This window comes from Stegostoma tigrinum, chromosome 18, assembly GCF_030684315.1.
Source record: "Stegostoma tigrinum isolate sSteTig4 chromosome 18, sSteTig4.hap1, whole genome shotgun sequence".
Taxonomy (NCBI): domain Eukaryota; kingdom Metazoa; phylum Chordata; class Chondrichthyes; order Orectolobiformes; family Stegostomatidae; genus Stegostoma; species Stegostoma tigrinum.
The window spans coordinates 51,141,357-51,162,658 of NC_081371.1; the positions used below are offsets into that span (position 1 = coordinate 51,141,357).

General features: G+C 42.4%; 2 protein-coding genes across 8 annotated transcripts in view; one reads left to right on the plus strand and one right to left on the minus strand.

Annotated features, from left to right (window-relative positions):
- On the minus strand, positions 1-19,025 carry LOC125460756 (ubiquinol-cytochrome-c reductase complex assembly factor 6). 5 transcript variants are annotated; one of them, XM_048548610.2, is made up of 6 exons: positions 18,917-19,025; positions 18,439-18,772; positions 18,094-18,254; positions 4,776-4,813; positions 3,630-3,779; positions 1-445 (listed from the first exon to the last, which is right to left on the minus strand). In XM_048548610.2, the coding sequence occupies exons 5-6, from the start codon at positions 3,735-3,737 to the stop codon at positions 353-355; spliced, it is 201 nt and encodes a 66-aa protein (XP_048404567.1). In that variant the 5' UTR covers positions 3,738-3,779; positions 4,776-4,813; positions 18,094-18,254; positions 18,439-18,772; positions 18,917-19,025; the 3' UTR covers positions 1-352. The 5 variants fall into 5 exon arrangements, with proteins under 5 accessions (XP_048404567.1, XP_048404568.1, XP_059508515.1 ...); XM_048548611.2 differs by lacking the exon at positions 4,776-4,813; XM_059652532.1 differs by lacking the exon at positions 4,776-4,813 and having other exon boundaries at positions 17,995-18,254.
- LOC125460755 (G/T mismatch-specific thymine DNA glycosylase-like) overlaps positions 18,979-21,302 on the plus strand; it is a 22,977-nt gene continuing 20,653 nt past the window's right edge. Inside the window, exons 1-2 of one of the 3 annotated variants that reach the window (XM_048548602.2) lie at positions 18,979-19,144; positions 19,299-19,411. In XM_048548602.2, coding sequence (XP_048404559.1) covers positions 19,086-19,144; positions 19,299-19,411 — 172 coding nt within the window. In that variant the 5' untranslated portion in view covers positions 18,979-19,085. Of the gene's footprint in view, positions 19,145-19,298; positions 19,412-21,302 lie in introns of those variants that run through there. The other 2 variants (XM_048548604.2, XM_048548605.1) reach the window with 2 other exon arrangements.

Sequence of the window (21,302 nt, forward strand, 5' to 3'; positions counted from 1 at the left end):
TCAAAAGTTTTTCAGTTTATTTGTCAAGTATTTAAGTTTGTAAATTACAATGTTTTAACTTGAAAACCCATACTCAATGAAATGGAAACTGTTCTTAAAGACAACATAGTTAAATATTTACATTGCAAGATAATGACAAAAACAATCCTGCAGTTTCTCAATCTGCTGTAAGGTCTGAAGAATTCACTAATTGGGGCTAGATATCAGCAGGCCATCATCTTCTGGACAGTGAGCCAACAGCTAACCTTTTAATCCAGGTGAAAGAATTGTACGCTCTTAAACTATCAAGTGTTTGCTTGTATATTTTAAAAAATCCACTATCAAGTTTAAAAACTTTGAATTTTTTCCACTTTTAATGTTCAGAAGTGTGAGTTTGCACTTTGTTTTTCAGACCCAGCAGTTCTGTTTTAAGCTCTCCTGGTTTAGGTGGAATTTCTGGTATATGCTAAAGAAAACAAAGTTTAAATGAAATTAGTCATCATACTACTGACAATACTGCATGATGTCTAGCTATTAACATTCCCTGGTGCACATTCTGAAGACAGCAAGTTACCACTACACTTCATATCTTTATATTTTTCTAACACCGTCCCTCTTTTCCCAAAATCTAACATGTATTTGCACAAACCAACAGTTATCCCATTGCTTGGAAAGGGGGCACATCACCACAAAGTACTGTATTTGAATATATACTTATTCCTGGTGTGCCACACCAATTTCTATTAGGAACCTTTCTTTAATGTTTAAACTAAATTTTATTTGCATGTAATTATTGGAACCCCTAATAACATGCACCAAAAATATAGATCATTACTTCAACTCCTCTGCAACAGCTGCAGAAATTGGGTTACTGTAGCAAAGCCAAGTTACAGATAGACTTGAAGGTTTAACTTAATTCATATGTAACTACATTTTGTCAAATGCAAAAATGAGAAGATTTTTCAGCAATTGTTAATGATGTTATCTAGACAAGCATAATAATTGTCAATGTTAATACTGCAACTCCACCAATGTTTCCTAGGGTTAGGCATTTGTGTATTTTTTTTTTAAAAACCACTGACTCATTGTCCAACTATAGGGTGGATCAAATGCATGCTAGCACTTCTAATATGACAATGTTAAGAGTGCAGCAAAAGTTCTTTTGTCTTTACCACCCTGCTGGGAAACACATTCTCGAACCTTACCATCCTATGGATAAAAAAGCTTTTCCTCACATTGCTGCTAAACCTCCTGCCCCTCACTTTGAACCTGTGTCCCCTCATGACTGACCCTTCGAACATAGAACATTACAGCGCAGTACAGGCCCTTTGGCCCTCTGTTATACCGATCTGAAGCCCATCTAACCTACGCTATTCCATGTACGTCCATGTGCTTGTCCAATGATGACTTAAATGTACCTAAAATTGGCAAATCTACTACCGTTGCAGGCAAAGCGTTCCATTCCCTTACTACTCCTGAGTAAAGAAACCACCTCTGACATCTGTCCAATATCTTTCACCCCTCAATTTGAAGCTGTGCTTGCCATCACCATCCTCGGGGAAAAAGGCTCTCCCTATCCACCCTATCTAACTCTGATTATTTTATATGTCTCAATTAAGTCACCTCTCAACTTTCTCTCTAACGAAAACAGCCGCAAGTCCCTCAGCCTTTCCTTGTAAGACCTTCCCTCCATACCAGGCAACATCCTAGTAAATCTCCTCTGCACCCTTTTCAAAGCTTCCACATCCTTCTTATAATGCGGTGACCAGAACTGTACGCAATACTCCAAGTGCGGCCGCACCAGAGTTTTGTACAGCTTCACCATAACCTCTTGGTTCCGGAACTCGATCCCACTATTAATAAAAGCTAAAACACTATGTCTTCTTAACAGCCCTGTCAACCTGGGTGGCAACTTTCAAGGATCTGTGTACATGGACGCCACGATCTCTCTGCTCATCTACACTACCAAGAATCTTACCATTAGCCCAGTACTTTGCCTTCCGGTTACTCCTACCAAAGTGCATCACCTCACACTTGTCTGCATTAAACTCCATTTGCCACCTCTCAGCCCAGCTCTGCAGCTTATCTATGTCTCTCTGCAACCTACAGCATCCTTCGTCACTATCCACAACTCCACCGACCTTAATGTCGTCTGCAAATTTACTAACCCATCCTTCTAAGCCCTCATCCAGGTCATTTATAAAAATGACAAACAGCAGTGGACCCAACACCGACCCTTGCGGTACACCACTTCATCCTTTCATCGAAGGGAACAGCTGCTTCTTATCAGATCTGTCCGTCCACACTATAGAGTGGATCAAATGCATGCTAGCACTTACGACGTTAAGAGTGCAGCAAATTAAATGATACCTGTTAATATTTGTGGTTATTTAACTTTACAATACGGGAAGGAACAAGACAGGAAGAAAATTTCATTTGAGTATGTGCTGTCATTTTGCACTACGATCACTATAAACTGACATGCATGCTGTACAAATGGCTCTTCTGTGCTATGGAAGGGACTCCTCTAACTCTTGCTTATTGTTGCTATGGTTAAGAATAATGTTCCCTCAAATCAGCGTAGCCACCCAAAAGGCTTCCAAGCATATGTCAGCTCTTTTAAATTACTCTGTGTAGTCATCAACTTAAATATTTTTATTAGTGCATGAGTGTTTAAGGGAATGTGAGTGGAGAGTAAAGAGTGATTTCATTGTAGATAAAGTCAAATTGTTCACCAACCCCTTCCAAGTGTGAGAAGTATCTAGGGACATTGTAAAATATCTATCCTAAGGAACTCGACAACAATCACCCTGTTTGCAGATACTATTACACACTTATAAATAGGTGGAAATTGAATCCTAGCCCAGAGGTGTGGACACTACTGCAGCACCACAAGAGACCTCAATGGTTATTTCAATCAACACATTCAGACCAATGCTCCCTCTAATCTTAATTTTTGAACAGCTACTGCAATGTTCTGTATACAGTGATCAGCATCAACACACCCATCACAACTTCTCATTACTGCTGTGCACAAGCTTTTGGGGCCCATGCAGCCATTTTGAGAATTAGAAGACTTGCTGATTATGACAGATCTGGAGCAGGTGGAACTTGAATGGCCCAGAGGTAGGGACGCTATCACTGCCCCACAAAAGCCTTGAAGTTCCTCAGGATAGAAAAAAAATTGTAATCTACCTGTTCACAGAAATTTTATTACTTCTCTACAGCAGGCATTATATCCTCAGTGCAACCATTTTCAACTGCTTCATTAATGAAGAAGAATGCATGACAAGGTCAGAACTAGGAATACTGGCTGATGCTTGGGCCACTTGAAGCTTGATAGATACCCAAGCAGTCTGTCCTCAGGCAGAAAGACCTGGACAACATTCAGGTTTGGACTGATAAATGGCCTGTGACAAACTTCACAACACATACCTGCCAGGCAATGACAGTGTCCGTTGGGAGAGAATCTATACCATGTGAATGTGTCCATTCAAGAAGGCAGTTCATTATCACCTCAAAAGGTAATTAGACATGGGCAATAAATACTAGCCTCGCCAACAATAGTTAACTCACGAATGAATATAAAAAAATTTGAGGACTGAGGCAGCAAATTTATCAGAAAACAAAATGAACAATTTCCCACTCACCAAATCTGGCCTGTAGTACCTGTGTACTACCTCTGCTCCTGCAAACATCGCTAGAAGGCTCGACCCCAACATCTTCAGATAACGAGACCACGACACCCCTGCTGGCATTTTTATTTGCTGAAACAATCTCCTACTTCACAGCACTGTCAACTGCAAAACATTGGACATTAAAAACTCTTATGAAGAATCACTACAGCACTACTATATTAAAATGGTTTAACAGATTAACTATCTAAATTAATTTAGATATGGCAAATCACAACTGTATTCAAGACCTTCCTGTCACACTCACCTGTCTTGTGCTATCCTCTCACATCGAATGAGTCACCTCTGCAACAACTTTGTGACATCCACCACCCAACTGATCAGATGGCTGAAATAATTAAATTTTCTTTTGTGGATATCACTTCTTAAGAATTTGTTTTATATTCTCGCAATTTCCAACACCTCTTCATTTCTTTTATTAAAATCAAGCTCATGTCTTAGCATCCACGTTTCAAATAACTTCTTTTACAGCTCTTTTATTTATTGTCCAGAATTCTGAGGCACACAGGAAAATGGATAGAATGTAGCATAGAATCACACAGTGCAGAAGAGGCCTTTGTGTGATGTGAGAAACACCTGGCCTTCTAACCTAATTTCATTTGCCAGCACTTGGTGTATAGCCTTGAATGTTATGATGTGCTATAACATCGTAATGACGTGATGAATGTTATGATGTGCTCATCTAGGTACTTTTTAAAAGATGTTCTGTCTTTGTCTTTACCGCCCTCCTGGAAAACACATTCTCGACCCCTACCATCCTATGGATAAAAAAGCTTTTCCTCACATTCCTGCTAAACCTCCTGCCCCCCACTTTGAACCTGAGTCCCTTCATGACTGACCCTTCATCTAAGGGAACAGCTGCTTCTTATCTGCTCTGTCCACACTTTCCATGACCTTATACACCTCAAACAGATGACCCTTCAGTCTTCTATGTTCCAATGAAAACAACCCAGATCTATCCAAAATTTCCTCATCAATTTTCTATCCCAGACAGCATCCTGGTGAAGTTGAGTTTTTTTTTTCTTATTTAAGCTTGAGCTTTCTCATTGATACATTCTCCATCACAAAATTTAATGTGGCTTTCTTGATCCGTATACTTACTTTGACATTGCATCTACCATCTTGGGCTGTTGATTTAGCTACAAGAGAGAAGGCAGTGTTTAACAGCTAGAGCTTCAAGATTTTTCAAGGGGGTGGTAGTGGTCAGGGAGAATAGGAAGGGAAATCAACAGCGACATTATAAAATCATGGGCTGAGTGTATACTTCTGATTTTGAAAAAGTATTTTTGTAAAGCCCTAAACCACTCTCAACTATTAGTAACAATAAGCTCTTACGTAGTATTGGTGGTGTTTACTGTGATACATATCTAACTGGGAGGTGTAGCTTTTATTAAGTTTAAATTAATTTACCGCACAATAAAGATGTCAAGTCAGGTAATGTGCTGTAACTGCAGGATGCTGGAGCTTCTGGATGCCAGTAGTGATCCAAAGCAAAAACAGCCACTGTGAGAGTCTGTAGCTACTGGAACCTCAGGTCAAATTCAGTGGACTGGAGGCTGAGCTTCACACACTGTGGAACATCAAGCAGGGGCATTGTTATTTATCGTGACCGCAAAAGAAGGATCACTAGACCCGAAACTTTAACTCTGTTTTTTCCTTCACGGATGCTGCCAGACCTGCTGAGCTTTTCCAATAACGTTGTTTTTGTACCTCAAAGGTAGCGATCTCTGTCACCACTGGCAAAGATTAGAAAAATAAATGTGTGGCTCAAAGTTGGCAAAGAAATGGGTTTTGGGTCACGAGGCATGAGTAGAATGCTGGGTAAAGAGTGAGAAGTAATATTGGGACAATCCAGACCTGAAGCATGTGAAGACAGTATTCTAGTAATAAAAACATTATTGAAATCTTTGTATCTTTCAGAAGAAAAGGTGTGACCAAGTAAAACAGCTGATGTAGTAGAATATGAAAACATACATTTTGTACAGGATGAAAAGTATCAATGAAGCTGGTCAGTTGAAAGCACACTTACATAAAATTTTTAAAAATTCAAAAGAAAGGTAATTCATATAACTAGGAAAGTCGAGAGGGTTTTAAACTACGCAAGGTGGATGAGGAATCAAGCTTGAATAAATGTAGCAGATCAAGGGTTAGAATCAGTGCATGATAGCACATGGTAATATGGGAAAATATGGTCAGTGAATGGCAGGAAAGGACAGAGAAGAACTGGTCATTAACTTCAGAAAGAAAGGAGAAGAACACGCCCGCATCTACATCAATGGAGCTGAGGTTGAGAGGGTGGAGAGCATCAAGTTCCTAGGAGTGACAGTAACTGAGAACCTGTCCTGATTGAAATGGTCAAGAAAACACAAGAATGCTTCTCCCTCCTCAGGTGGCTCAGGAAATTTGGCATGTCCATACAGAACCTCACCAACTTTTACAGATGCACCACTGAAAGCATACTGACCAGTGCATAATGGCCTGATATGGCAATTGCTCTGCCCAGAACCATATGTAACTACAGAAGGTTGTGCGCACAGGACAGGCCATAATGGAAGCCAACCTTCCAACCATGGGCTCTATTTACATGGCTTGTTACCCCAGGAAGTACTGCCAACATCAAAGACTTATGCACCCTGGTTATGCTCTCCAACAACCCTCGTCTGTCAGGCAGTAGGTACAGAAGCTTGAACATATGCACCAGCAGGTTCAGGAACAGCTTCTTCCTGGCTGTGATTAGATTGGTTAATAAACTCTAACTTCAAATAACGCTGATTTGCCTATCACATGCCCTATGTGACATAACCTGTTTGGCTGTAAGTTTTTTTTTCACCCTATGATCTGCCTGTACTGCTCATAAACAAAGCTTTTCACTGTACTTAGGTACACATGACAGTAAATAAAACAAACAAAAATCAAGAATACGCCAGCCATAGATATTACAAAGTTAAAAAAAAGATAAAACTGAAGGCAATGTGTGAATGCTAGTGCATTCAGGTACAAAGTAAATAAATTGACAAGACGTATAAAGTAATTTTATTTTGTTTATTTACTCATTCTTGGAATCTGGGCATCTTATCTAGCTGGACCAGTATTTATTGACTTGTTGCGTTAAGAAGGTGAAAGTAAGCCAGCAGGGAGAGTGTTCCATGATTCTGAACCAGCAACATGGAAAGAACAGCAACATATTTCCAAATCAGGATAGTGAGTGGCTTGGAGGGAAACTTGCAGGTGGTGTTGTCCCCTTGTATTTGTTGCTGTTATCCTTCTAGATGGCTGTGGTCATGAGTTTAGAAGGTGCTGTCTAAGAGGCATTGGTGAATTTCTACAGTGCATCTTGTAGAAAGTACACATAGATGCTACTGAGTGTCGACAGTGGGGGGAGTAAATGTTTTGTAGCTATAGTGCCAAACAACTGTACAGAATATCCCAGGTGAGGTCTAATAACATCACATGTAGTAAAATGTCGCCTCATTGTCCTTGTACTCTATGCCACTATTAATAAAACCGGAAGATATGCTTGACTTACTGCTCTCTCTACCTGGCCTGCCACCAATCATATGCACACGTATACATCTGCACCAGCACCGTCTTAGATTGTGGCTCATATTTTATATTGTTTTTCAATGCTCTTCTTTTCAAAATGCATCACTGCACACTCTCTGCATTGAAACTTATTTGCCACCTGGTTGTCCACTCCAACTTGCCTATGCCCTTCTGGAGTTCTACACTACCCTCTTCATAGCTAATTCTTCCGGGATTTATGTCACCTGTCTTGGAATTGAGACAACTGACCTCCAATAACCACAACCATTTTCTTTTGTGCAAGGAATGGCTCCAACCAAGGGGGAGTCCACCTAACAACCCCAATTTCAATTGTGTCCAATTTTACTTGGATCTATGATTCACTCAATCAAATGGTGTCGAAGGCAGTCATACAGACCTCACTTCTGCAATTCAGCACTCTTGTCTAAGATTGAACCAAGGCTGTAGTGAAGTTAGGTGATGAGTGGCCTTGGCAAACTGGACATGTCTGTTCGGATTATCAAGAGCAGATCAACTGGAGCAGTAATGGGCTGGATTAAATTTGTTCTGCTTTTTGTGTACATGACTTGGCTGTGAAATCCTCCACATTGTTGGGCATTGCAGCTATACAGGAACTGCTTGGCCAGAGGGGTAGCTAGTTCTGAAGCACAGTCTTCAGTACCATTACCAAAATGTTGTCAGAGCCCACAGCCTTTGCAGTATCAAATGCACCCAGCCATTTCTTCATCTCACACGGAGTGAATAGAAAAGACTGAAGAGTGGAATCTGTGATGCTGGGGACTTGTAGAGTCAGCCAAAGGTGCATCATCCACTTGGTACTTCTCACTGAAGAATGCTTCAGCCTTATCCTTTGTATTGATGTACTGGGGTCCCCTTCTTTGAAGATGGGGTATTTGTAGAGCCTCCTTCTCCTCCACTGAGTTGCAATCACACCTCGAATACTTTGCACACAGTTCTGGTCTCCTTAAATAGGAAAGATGTAAATACTTGGAGGTAGTTCAGAGGAAGTTTACACATTTGATACCTGGAAAGGGCAGGTCATCAAAGAGGAAAATCTAAACATATTGTGCATATTTTCACTCAGGTTTAATAGGCACCTTGCTGATGAGTAGAAGATCCGAAACAGCTTTAACAAGATGGACATGGAAAGGATACTTCCTCTTGTGGGTGAGTCTAGAACTAGAGTAAGTGTTTTATACCTAGGTATTGCCCTTGCAGGACAAAAAGGAGTAGATACAAGGTCACTGAATATTTTTAAGGCAGAGGTAGATAGGCTTTTGTTGGAAATGGATTCAAAGGTTATCAGGAGTAGGTAAGAATTTGGAACTCGAAATATATCGAATGGCAGAGCAGGCTGAAGAGGCCTAAAGGCCAACTTCTGCTTCTAATTCAAATGTTCCTATCACTTTAATGAGATAATGCAAGATCTGCCACTGTACCAGAATAATATTCTATTGCACAAAGCACTGGACTTTGCCATATTGCATTTTTGATTTCTAAGGTTATGGAGTAGATCTGTAGCTCAGGTTGTGAGTGTCGAAGTTGGTTGGCTTACCAAGCTGGTTTGTCGTTCCGCAGACGTTTCGTTACCATGCTTGGTAACATCCTCAGTGCGGCCTCTGATGAAGCGTCGGTGTGTTTTCCTGCCTGGTTTTTAAACTGAGGTCCGTTGTGATGGATTGCCTTACCTCCGGGTTTCCTCCGTAGTGGAATGTATATGGGGTTGAGTTCAATGTGTTTCTTAATAGTATGCTTCATGTAGTGCCATGCTTCCAGGAATTCTCGTGCTTGTCTCTGCCTAGCCTGTCCCAGGATCTTGGTGCTGTCCCAGTCAAAGTCATGGTTCTCCTTGTCCATGTGGATTGAGATGAGTGAGTATTGATCGTGTTTTTTGATTTTTGATTTACACAGACCATTCAGTCCAACTAGTCTGTAACACGGTTGATACATCACGGAAACTCCTATTCCACTTAAATTCACTATTTGCAAATCCTTCTGTTCTTTTTCCTGCTTTTGTGCATCCAACCTATGCTTAAAAAGCACGAGATTTGCTATATTTATGTGTACATTTTGGTTGTCAGTAGAAAAACACACTCAACAAGTTATAGTACTACAACAATGTTGTTCCATTGTTTAAGAAGGGCTACAGGGATAAACCAGGAAATTACAGATTGGTGAGCCTTACATGGCACCGAAGTTACTGGAGAAAAATGATTAAGGACAGGATTTACTCACATTTGGAAATATATGGACTTATCAGTAATAGGCAATATGGCTTTCTGCAGGGGATATCGTAGCTTGATTGAATTTTTTGAGAAAGTGACAAAGGTGATTGATGAGGGTAGGGTGGTGAATGTTGTCTACATGGACTTTAGCAAGGCCTTTCACAAGGTCCCAGATGGCAGGCTGATACAGAAGGTGAAGTCATGTGGAATCTGTGCTGAGCTTGCAAATGGACACAGAACTGGCTTGGTCAAAGAAGATACAGAGTAATAGTAGAAGGGTATTTTTCTGACTCGAGATCTATGACCAACGATGTTCTACAGGAATCAGCGCTTGGATCCCTGTTGCTTGTAATGTATATATAAATAGAACACAGAACAGTACAGCACAGTTCAGGCCCTTTGGCCCACGATGTTGTGCTGAACTTTTACCCTAATCCTAACGTCTATCTAACCTCCACCTGGACCATATCCTATCATCCACATCCCTATCTAATAGCCGCTTAAATGCCCCTAATGAGGCTGACTCCAATACCCGCTCCGGCAATGCATTCCACGACCCTAACCACTCTCTGAGTGAAGAACATACTTCTAATGTCTTCCCTATATCCACCTTCACTCACTTTAACACTATGCCCCCTCATAATAGCTACCTCCACCCTAGGAAAATGTCTCTGTCTACTCTATCTATACCTCTGATTATTTTGCCACCTCTATCAAGCCACCTCTCATCCTTCGTCGTTCTAAAGAGAAAAGCCCCAGCTCTCTTAACTTTTCCTCGTAAGACATTTCCTTCATACCCAGCAACATCCTGGTAAATCTCCTCTGCACCTTTTCCAATGCTTCCACGGTCTTTCTTGTAATGAGGTGACCGGAATGGGTCACAAGACTCCAGATGTGCCCGAACCAGGCTTTTGTATAGCTGGAGCATAACTTCATGACTCCTGAACTCAATCCCTCTATTAATGAAAGCTAACACGCCATACGCCTTCTTAACAACTCTATTAACCCAAGACCCTGATCCTCCACAGTCAAGAATCTTTCCGTTAACCCTGTATTCTGCTTTCAAGTTTGTCCTTCCAAAATGAATCACCTCACACTTTTCAGGGTTAAACTCCATCTGCCACTTCTCAGCCCAGCTTTGCATCCTATCAATGTCCCTTTGTAACCTAGAACAACCCTCCGCACTATCCACAACTTGACCGACCTTCGTATCATCCGCGAATTTACTAATCCACCCTTCCACTCCCACATCCAAATCATTTACAAAAATCACAAATAGAAGAGGACCCAGAAAAGATCCTTGTGGTACATCACTCATAACTGAGCACCATGTTGAATATTTTCTGACCACTACCACCCTTTGTCTTCTGAGGGTCAGCCAATTCTGAACCCAATGTGCCACATTTCCCCTATCCCATGCCTCCTTACTTTCTGCATAAGCCTACCGTGGGGAACCTTATCAAATGCCTTGCTTAAATCCACATCCATTGCTCTATCTTCATCCACGTGTTTGGTCACCTCTTCAAAGAATTCAATAAGGTTTGTGAGGCATGAATCCCAGCTGACTATCATGTATCAAACTGTGCCTGTCCAGGTGATCATAAATCCTATCGCTCAGAGCCCTTTCCAATAATTTGCCCACCACTGAAAAAAGACTAATTGGCCTGTAATTTCTGGGGTTATCCCTATTCCCTTTTTTGAACAAGAGAATAATGTTTGCCATTGTCCAATCGTCCGGCACTATACCCACGGACAGTGAGGACAAAAAGATCATCGCCAAAGGCCTGCGATCTCTTCCCTCGCTTCCCATAAAATCTTTGGATAAATCCCATCAGGCCCAGAGAACTTATCTATCTTCAAGTTCCTCAAAACTCCTAGTAAATCTTCCTTACTAACATCCACCTCCTCTAGCCTACCAGCTTGTTTCATGCTGTCCTCCCCTACAACCAGGTCCTGCTCAGTTGTGAATACTGAAGGAAAGTATTCATTAAGGACCTCTCCTATCTATTTAGGCTCAGTGCACAAATTACCTTTACAATCTTTGATCGGCCCAACCCTTTCTCTGGTCATTCTCTTATTCCTCACGTATGTGTAAAAGGCCTTGGAGTTTTCTTTGATCCTATGTGCCAAGATTTTCTCATGCACCCTTATAGCCCTCCTAAGCTGTTTCTTCAGCTCCTTCCTGGCTGACTTGTATCCCTCTAGAAGCTTTTCTAATCCCGGTTTCCTAAACCTTATATAAGCATCCTTCTTCCTCTTAACCAATCGTTCGACCTCTCAAGAACCAAGACTCCCTCACTCGACCACATCTTCCCTGTCTGCTAGGGACAAACATATCGAGCACATGCAGTATGCATTCCTTAAACTATCCACACATTTCTATAGTGCTCTTCCCTGACAGCATCTGCTCCCATTTTAGTTACCCAGTTCTTGCCTAACAGAATTATAATTACCCTTTCCCCAATTATAAACCTTAACCTGCTGTATGTACCTATGCTTTTCCACAGCTATTGTAAAAATAACAAGAGTTATGACTGCTACCACCAAAATGCTCTCCTACCAACAGGCCTGACTCCTGGCCCAGTTCATTGCAAAGCACCAAATCCAAAGTGGTCTCTCCTCGTGGGGTCTTTGATAATGTTGGCTGCTTTTCCAAGGCAGTGAGAAGTATAGATAGAGTCGATGGCTTCTGTGATGGACTGGGCTGTGTTCACAATTCTCTGCAACCTCTTATGGTCCTGGACAGAGCAGTTGCTGTACCAAGACGTGATGCATCCAGATAGAATGCTTTCTCTGATGCATCTGTAAAAAGGTAGTGGAAGTCCTTTTGAACACGCCAGATTTCCTTAGCCTCCTGAGGAAGAAGAGGTAATGTTGTTTCTTCTTGACTGTTGCATCAACATAGGTGATCCAGGACAAATTGTTGGTCACTGTTACACTTAGAAACTTGATGCTATTGACCATAACCATTTCAGCTCGGCTGATGTAAAGAGGGCCGTGCCCTCCAACTTGCTTCCTGAAGTCGATGATCAGCTCTTTAGTTTTGCTGTCCGGATTGTCCAGATCTTGTTACATTTGATCATGCACTACTTCAGTATCTGAAGAGTTACAAATAATGCTGAACATCGTCAATCGTCAGCGAACATTGATTCCAGTTTTGTTAAGGCTCCTTGACTCCATACTCAGTCAAATGCAGCCTTGATGACAAGGGCTGTCACTTTCATCCAACCTCTGGAATTCAGCTCTTTGATCCATGTTTGAACTAAGCTGACTGGCCCTGACAGAACCCAAAGTGGCCGTCACTGAGCAGGGGCTGCTTGATAATATTATTGATGACACTTCATTGACGATCATGAGTTAATTGATGGAGCGACAATTGATTGGGTTGGATTTGTATTATGCTTTTTATGTACAGGACATAACCTGGCAAGTTTCCACATTGTCCAATAAAGCTAGTGTTGTAACTGTATTAGAACAGCTTGGATCCAAAAGTGCAAGTCTTCACTACTACTGCCTGAATGTTATCAGGATCCACAGCCTTTTCAGTATTCACTGCCTCCAACAGTTTCTTGATAACACGTGGAATGAATCGAACTGGCTGAAGACTGCTATCTGTAATGCTGGGGACCACTGGAAAAGGCAGAGATGGATCATCCACTTAGCACTTCTGGCCAAAGATTGCTACAAATACTTCAGCCTTATCTTTTGCACTGATGCGCTAGGCTTTTTCATCATTGAGCATGGGGATATTTATGGAGCCTCCTCCTCCATTGAGTTATTTAATGGTCCTCCACCCTCCACGATTGAATATGGCAGGACAGCAGGGCTTAGATCTTATCTGTTGGTTGTAGGATCACTTAGTTCTGACTATTACCTGGTGCATATGATGTTTGGCATGCAAGTAGTCCTGCTTAGTAGCTTCACCAGGGTGACACCTCATTTTTTAGGTCTGCCCAGTGCTGCTCCTAACATACCCTCCTGCACTTGAACCAAGGCTGATCCCCGGCTTGTTGGTAATGATCGAGTGGTGAATATGCCAGGCCATGAGGTTAAAGATTGTGCTGAGGACTATTCTGCTGCTGTTGCTGGCCCACAGCGCCTCATGGATGCCCAGTCTTGAGTTGCGAGATCTGTTCAAAGTCTGTTCCATTTAGCACAGCGATAGTGCCACACAACACGGTGGAAATTATTCTCAATGCAAAGGTGGGACTGTGTCTCCATAAGGACCATGCAGTGGTCATTCTTACAAGTATTGCCATGGACAGATGTATCTGTAGCCAGCAGACTGGTAAGGATGAGATCAAGAATGTTCTTCCCTCTTGTTGGCTCCCTCACCACCTGATACATAACCAATCCAGCAACTACGTGGTTTATGGCCTGACCAGCTTCATCAGTAGCACTGCTGCTCAGCCGCTCTTGTTAGTGGACATTGAAATACCCCAGAGTACATTTTTTGTCCTTACAATCCTCAGTGCTCCCCCAAGTATTGTTCACTATGAAGAGTACTGATTCATCAGCCGAGGGAGGACAGTACGTGGTAACCAGCAGGAGGTTTCCTGACCCATGTTTAAATTGAAGCCACAAGATGTAATGGGGTCCAGTGACAATGTTGAGGGCTCCCATGGCAACTCCCACCCAAGTGTACGCCATTGCACTGCCACTTCTGCCAGTGGGACAGGACATATCCAGGGATGGTGCTGCTGGTGTCTGGGACATTACCTGTAAGGTATCATCCCATGAGTATGTCTATGTCAGGCTGTTGCTTGACTTGTCTGTGAGACAGCTGTCCCAATTTTGGCACTAGAATAAGGAGGACTTTGCAGAGTCAACAGGGCTGTTTCTGCTTTTCCTACCTAGGTCGCTGCAAGGTGATCTGTCAGATTTCATTTCTTTAAGATTTTATAGCAATTGGTAAGACTGAATGGCTAGCTAAGCCATTTCAGACAGCAACTGAGAGTCAACCACATTGCTGTTCTCTGGAGTCACATGTAAGCCAGATGAGGTGAGGATAGCAAATTTCCTTCCCTGAATAACATTAGTGAACACGATGGGTTTTTCTGACAACTGACAATGGTTTCATGGCCATTGGTAAATTCTTAATTCTAGATTTTTTAAAACTTGAATTAAAATTCCACCATCTGTTGTGCAGGATTAAACCCAAGTCCCAAGAACATTATAAGATAATAAAATGTGAGGCTGGATGAACACAGCAGGCCAAGCAGCATCTCAGGAGCACAAAAGCTGACGTTTCGGGCCTAGACCCTTCATCAGATGAAGGGTCTAGGCCCGAAACGTCAGCTTTTGTGCTCCTGAGATGCTGCTTGGCCTGCTGTGTTCATCCAGCCTCACATTTTATTATCTTGGAATCTCCAGCATCTGCAGTTCCCATTATCTCTCTCCCCAGAACATTAGCTGTATTTCTGGATTAACAGTCAAGCGCTAATACCACTACGCCATTGTCTCCCCTGTGGATCATGAGGAGGATTGCCAGAGGATACAGCACGATATTGACAGGTGTGAGAGACTTGGGCAGAGAAACAGCAGATGGAATTTGAACCAGACTAATATGAAGTGATGCATGTTGGAAGATCTATCGCAGGAGGGAAGTACATAGTTAATAGAAGCATTAACATACAGAGGGATCTAGGTGTACAGGTCCACAGTTCCAAAAGTGGCAGTACAAATGGATAAAGTGGTTTAGAAGGCATATAGCATGCTTGCCTTCATCAGTCGTGGCATAGAAAATACACTCAACAAGTCATGTTGCAGCCACATTTGGAATATTATTCAGCCACATTTGCAATATTGCTTACAGTTCTGGTTGCTACACTACCAGAAGGATGCGGAAGCTTTGGAGTGGGCTTAGAAAAGGTTTACCAGATTTTACCTAGTTGGGAGGATAATAGCTGTGAGAAGAGTTTGGACAAACTTGGCTTGTTTTCACTCGAACATCAGAGGCTGAGGGACAACCATATAGAAGTTTTCTAAATTATGAAAGGCATGGATAAAATAGATAGTCGGAGCACTTTTCCTAGAGTAGAAATGTCAATTGCTAGGGGGCATAGATTTAAGGTAAAGCAGAAAAAGTTTAACGGAGACGTGAGAAGCAAGTGTGTTTTGTTTTACACATAGTAAATGCCCAAAACAAGCCACCAGAGGAGTTGGTGAAAACAGATATAATAGCAATATTTAAGAGGCATCTTGTCAGATATATGAATAGGCAGGGAAGAGGAATACAGACTGTGTACGGGCAAGGATTTTTTCGTTTAGAAATGTATGATGTGTTGGCGCAGGCTTGGTGGGCTGTATGGCCTATTCTTGTGCTGTACTGTTCTTTTTCAGTGTCACCAGTTGTTCTCAAAAATTTATATACAGATGCTACACAAGAATCTTCATTTAGCATGCATTTTTGATTGCTCAAACATTTAAAAACCCAGTATAAGAGGCAACTGTAAACTTGTAGCAGATAATCTACCAATTTCTGGAAGTCAAAATGCATTATACATTTTAAACTACGAAATTGTATACCTTTCTGAGCAGCATTGAGCTACATTAGGCTGTAGCAGTTGAAAGCAGCAGCTGATCAGGACCTTCTCTACAACAACTAGGAACTGGTAGCACATCTAAGGCTTTGCCAGTGTTGCTCGTATTCCGTGTAAAAATTTGTAACTATTATATTACGTTCCAGTGTACATATAGGAGCAGATTTCAGAATCTTTCAGATTGGATGTAGAGCAAAAGTATACTATATTCTTATTATTTTTCAATCAGAATGCTGTGAAGCACTGAAATTCACTATCCAAAATGGCTGTGGATGCTCAGTTGTCAAGTAGTTTAAGACTGAAATGGAGAGATTTTAGATTTCTTTCAGAATAAAGATTTAGCAGAAACGTAGAGTGGATGTCAGTCTCAGCAAGGAATTAAACTTTTGAATGGCAGTATACTCCCAAGCTCCTACTTATGACTGCCAGGAATATAGCACATTGTAAGCTGAAATCAGCTTAAAATCAGCTGCTTTCTCAATCTTTTTTTTAAACACTTGGTCATATTTTCCCTCTGGGGAACTGATACATCAGCAGTGTAGCTGTGATTACAGCTGGAGGTTTCTTTACATGGGCAGTTGCACAACTCCTTGAAGGAGATGCTAAACTATATCGGAAAAACAAGGAAGGAAATAAATTTATTTTTCAATTTTTTAATTTGTTTTAAAAATTCACTTGGGAGTTTTGCATGTTGGAATATTCTGTATGCAGGAGATGGTATTAATTGAGTCTAACAAATTAACTACGATTTGCATAGCATCTTCCTAATATTCAGGGTATATTTCACAGATGTCAGCTGCCTGTAAGCTCCTGAATATTTTGTGCGTTTTGTTTTCAGATCTGTATTAACTTGCCTGTACTTTGCACAAAGCCTACCTGACTTGCCAATTATTGGCAACATCAGCAATGGTTTTGCTTTATTTAATGCACCATCTGTTCATATATTATAATGAACTGAGGCACTCAGGTCACTGGACTGCTGATGGAGCAGGTGATACTTTGACCATGGAGCATGTATTGTAGATTTACCAGAACAGTATTTGGGCTACAAGGGTAAAATTACAAGGACAGCACACATGTGGGTGGCACAGTGGTTAGCACCTTGCCTCACAGTGCCGAGTTCAATTCCAGCCTTGGGTGACTGTCTGTGCAGAATTTACATGTTCCACCCATGTCTGTGTGAGTTTCAGCTAGGTGCTTCAGTTTCCCCCCACAGGTTACGTGGATTGGCCATGCTAAATTGCCTGTAGCCTCCATGGATGTGCAGGCTGAGTGGATTAGCCATGGGAAATGCAAAGTTGCATCAATATGGGGAGACGGGTCTGGGTGGGATGCTCTTCACAGGATCAGTGTAGATTCAATGGGCTGAATGGCCTACTTCCACACTGTAGGGATTCTATGACTTTAGGATTTATAAGGTTAAAAATGACGACCAGCGTTTCCAAAACATTAAGGGGGACAGATATGGTAGTTAAGATAAACTATTTCTGCCAGTCGAGGAGACTTAGGATTCGGGTTATAAAGACCGAAATCAAGTTAAATAAATTCACACAAAAAGTGGAAGTTGTTTGAATCTCTTCCGCAAATTTATTTTACGTCAGATTGTTATCGACAAGTATTAAATGATATGAGGCAATGCGAGCCAAGATTACACAAGATGCACAGCACAGAAACAAGTACATGGTTTGCTGTACTTGTGACGGGACGGTGCACATCATTTAAATATCAGCCTCATCCGCCATTCCCTTCTACCTCGCATAGTCATCAGATTTCCCCTCAAATGCATCGAAACTACTTGCCTCCACTACTCCTTGCGGGAAGGAGTTCTACATCTTCATCACCGGCCGAGTGAAGAGAATTTCACAGTCATAGGGTCAGTGACCTTTTGTGTCGACACTGATCATCAAGCATCTACTCTAATCTTATTTTATCCACATTTAGCCCCGAGTCTTGCATGCTATAGCGTTTCAACTGCTCATCCAAATACTTAAGTGTCTTTCGGATTCTCACCTCTACCAAAGTTTAAGGCAGTGAGTTCCAGACACCCAGCTTCTGGATGATTTCCTCCTCCTTCACCTTCCTTTCCACTCCAAACCACTTGTTCTTTACCTTAACGGTGCCTTCGGTTGTCCCGTATCTAATTTATCCGTTTATAGGTTTATGCACCTCAAGCCTTTATTCTGAATTTCCAGGTTATTGAACAAGCAATTCGTCGACCAGCAGAGCGGCCCAAAGAAGTCGCACCGAGGAAGGCACAGCTCCCATCGGATCTACAGCATTACAAGATAATAAAATGTGAGGCTGGATGAACACAGCAGGCCAAGTAGCATCTCAGGAGCACAAAAGCTGACGTTTCGGGCCTAGACCCTTCCTCTCTGATTCTCCAGCATGTGCAGTTCCCATTATCTCGGATCTCCAGATTTACAGTTTAGGTGGAAGTGGGGAAGCACTTACCAGTTCCCTGTCGTCCCAACTTTACAACCTTCAACTTGTTGTTGGGGGATGGAAGATGATGCTTCACTCACAATCGTCCCTCCTGCCGTAACGAAGCAACAACGTTCGTTCCGCCCTTCAATATGCACACACAGACCTTCACTCCACGGATCGTTCAGCGACTGCATCCTCCATCCGTTAACCACAACGAACTTTAAAACAACCACCGAGATAACATGCGCTGCCGGAAAGGCCCATTTCCCTCTACATCCACTGACAATATTTGCCTTACCTCCCTTCGACTCTGAGCCGCCGGCAACAGAAACCGCTAGGAATGGAACCTCCAGCTCAGAATCTATTAATGGTGACAAGGGGGGGCAGAATAAGAGATATGAGATGTGAATGATCTTTAATTTAATGTAGAGAATGACTAAAAAATAACTAGTTATAGAATATTTTATTTATATTAAATGAGGAACTTTGAGTGCACGTCTTTGACCTTAATGACGCATACAATTTCTGTAGGTTCAGTCTCCCACCCCTCCTTCTTGCGCGGAAGCACGTTATTTGGTGGGGTCTGGGCCTCGTGCGCCCCCTGTAGGAGCGGGCGGGCGGCCCCTTTTGTTTGGCGGGGTTGACGAGCTCCCACTTTTCCCTCAGAAACGGCGATGGAGGCGCAGAGACTGCTCGAAGGCCCGAGGCTGTCGTCCGAGTACTTTCAGAATTGGTGAGCGAGCGAGCGGCGGCCGGGGGATGAGGGGGAAAGCAGCCAGCCGCTGCGGGGCTCAGGCCTCGGTCTTTACCTCCTCGAACACTTCCGCATTTCTGTCGATCCTGGCGCACGGTCTCAATTCTCTTCCCCTCTTTGTGTTCACCCCTAGGTACGGGAGCTCCGACCCGCTGCCGCCGCGTCTCCAGCAGGCCCAGTCAGCCACAGGGCCCGATCCCGACAGTCTGGAGGAGGCCGCAGCCCCGCCGACAGAGGCCGGACAAGGTAAGCGTGTCCAGGACTGAATGGAAGTATTTTCTCTTCCGAAATTCGCCGCAGAACATCAACAATAAAACTAAAACTCCGCCTGGAAAACAGATGTTAAACATAAAATTGCACCTCTTTCTGCGGCCTGTTGACTGTCTGAATAAGGCCAGGAAACTAGATTTCTTCTGTTTAGACGAGCAATGACCCGTTTTACACCTTTGGTAAAAAGAAATCTCAAGGCGCTTTACAGGAATATAAGATAAATTTACACCTAGCCACGTAGAGTGTTGTTATATCAGGTGACCGAGAGCTTGGGCAATGGAGTTGGTTTTAAGGACTGCCTTCAGAGAGGAACGCAAGGAAAAGAGGATTATGAGACCTTGATAGTTAGGGAACAGCCGCCTTTGGTGGCAAAGCTAAAATCAGGCATGTTGAAGAGATCACAATTGGAGGAGTGCAAGTATGTCAGAGGGCTGGAGTTTCCATAGAAGGGTGAGGGGCTCAAAAACAGTGGGAATTTTTTAAATGGGATGTTACTCAAAGGTGAAAGCAAAGTAGGTGAGTGAACACAGGTGAGGGGTGAACAGGACTTGGTAAAAGTCACAGGCACAGCTTTCAATTGCTTCGAGCTTATTTGGAATGGAAAGTCTGAGGCTCAGTACATCAGGAGCTTATTAAAACAGTTGATTCTAGAGCCTACAAGCATCAATAACAACAACAGAAGGACTATGGTAGCAGGGTAGGTTTGGAGATATACATTCATATCATGCTTTGATATAACACCAAGGTTACGAAGAGTCTGGTTCTACCTCGTAGTTGCCAGGGAGAGGGGCAACATTAAAGGCTAGGGGGTGAAATTTGGGTTGATGTTTGATAATGGTTTTTGCCTTACCACTGTTTAATTGAATGAAATTTGTGCTGATTGAACTCTGTCAGACAAGCAGTTTGAAAATGAGAGAAGATGGTGGGATCAAGTGAGGTATAGCTTTGTCTCATCAGCGTGTATGTGGACAGCAAAACTATATTTCTGGATGATGTTGCTGCAATGCATATGTAAGTGAGAAACAAAACATGGTCAATTATAGACTCTTGGGGACACCCAAGGTACAGTGGCACAACTAACAGCTATTGTAGATGATCTGTTGACAATGATAGATGAGTAAGAGTGGAGCTGGGTGAGAGTGGCCCCGTCTGTTTTGGAAGAAGGTTTGGTTAATCCAAGTGCTTGCAAGCATCTCAAGAGGTTGACAAGAGATCATCTATCATTGTCAAAATTACTTAGGATATTTGAATAAGGCAGGCAGCAGCGTATTCACAGACTTGAGAGAGTAAAGGGATGTTGGAGATGGGTAGTTTTAGAGCTGAAGAAGTCAAACTTATGGGGTCTCAAACTTGATTGAGTTTTTTTGCGGAAGTAACATAGATGATTGATGAGTACAGGGCAGTGGATATTGTCTGCATGGACTTTAGCAAGGCCATTGACAAAGTCCCTCATGGCAGCCTGATACTGAAGTTGAAGTCACATGGGATCCATGATGAGCGGTAAGATGGATACAGAATTGGCGACATCGTAGAAAACATAACATAGCTGGTGGAGGGGTGTTTTTCTGACTGGAGATCTGTGACCAGTGGTATTCCACAGGAATCAGTGCTGAGACTGCTGTAGTTTATATATTTAAATATAGTAATATATTTAAATGATTTGTAGGAGAAAGTAGATGGTCTGTTTAGTAAGTTTGCAGATGACACAAAGATGGGGCAGCTGCGGATAGTGGGGAGGATTGCCAGAGGATACAACAGGGTATACATAGGCTAGAGGCTTGTGCCGAGAAATGACAGGTAAAATTTAATTAGGACAAATGCGAGATCGTACATTTTGGAAGGCGGAGCTGATTCTCAGAAAGATCAG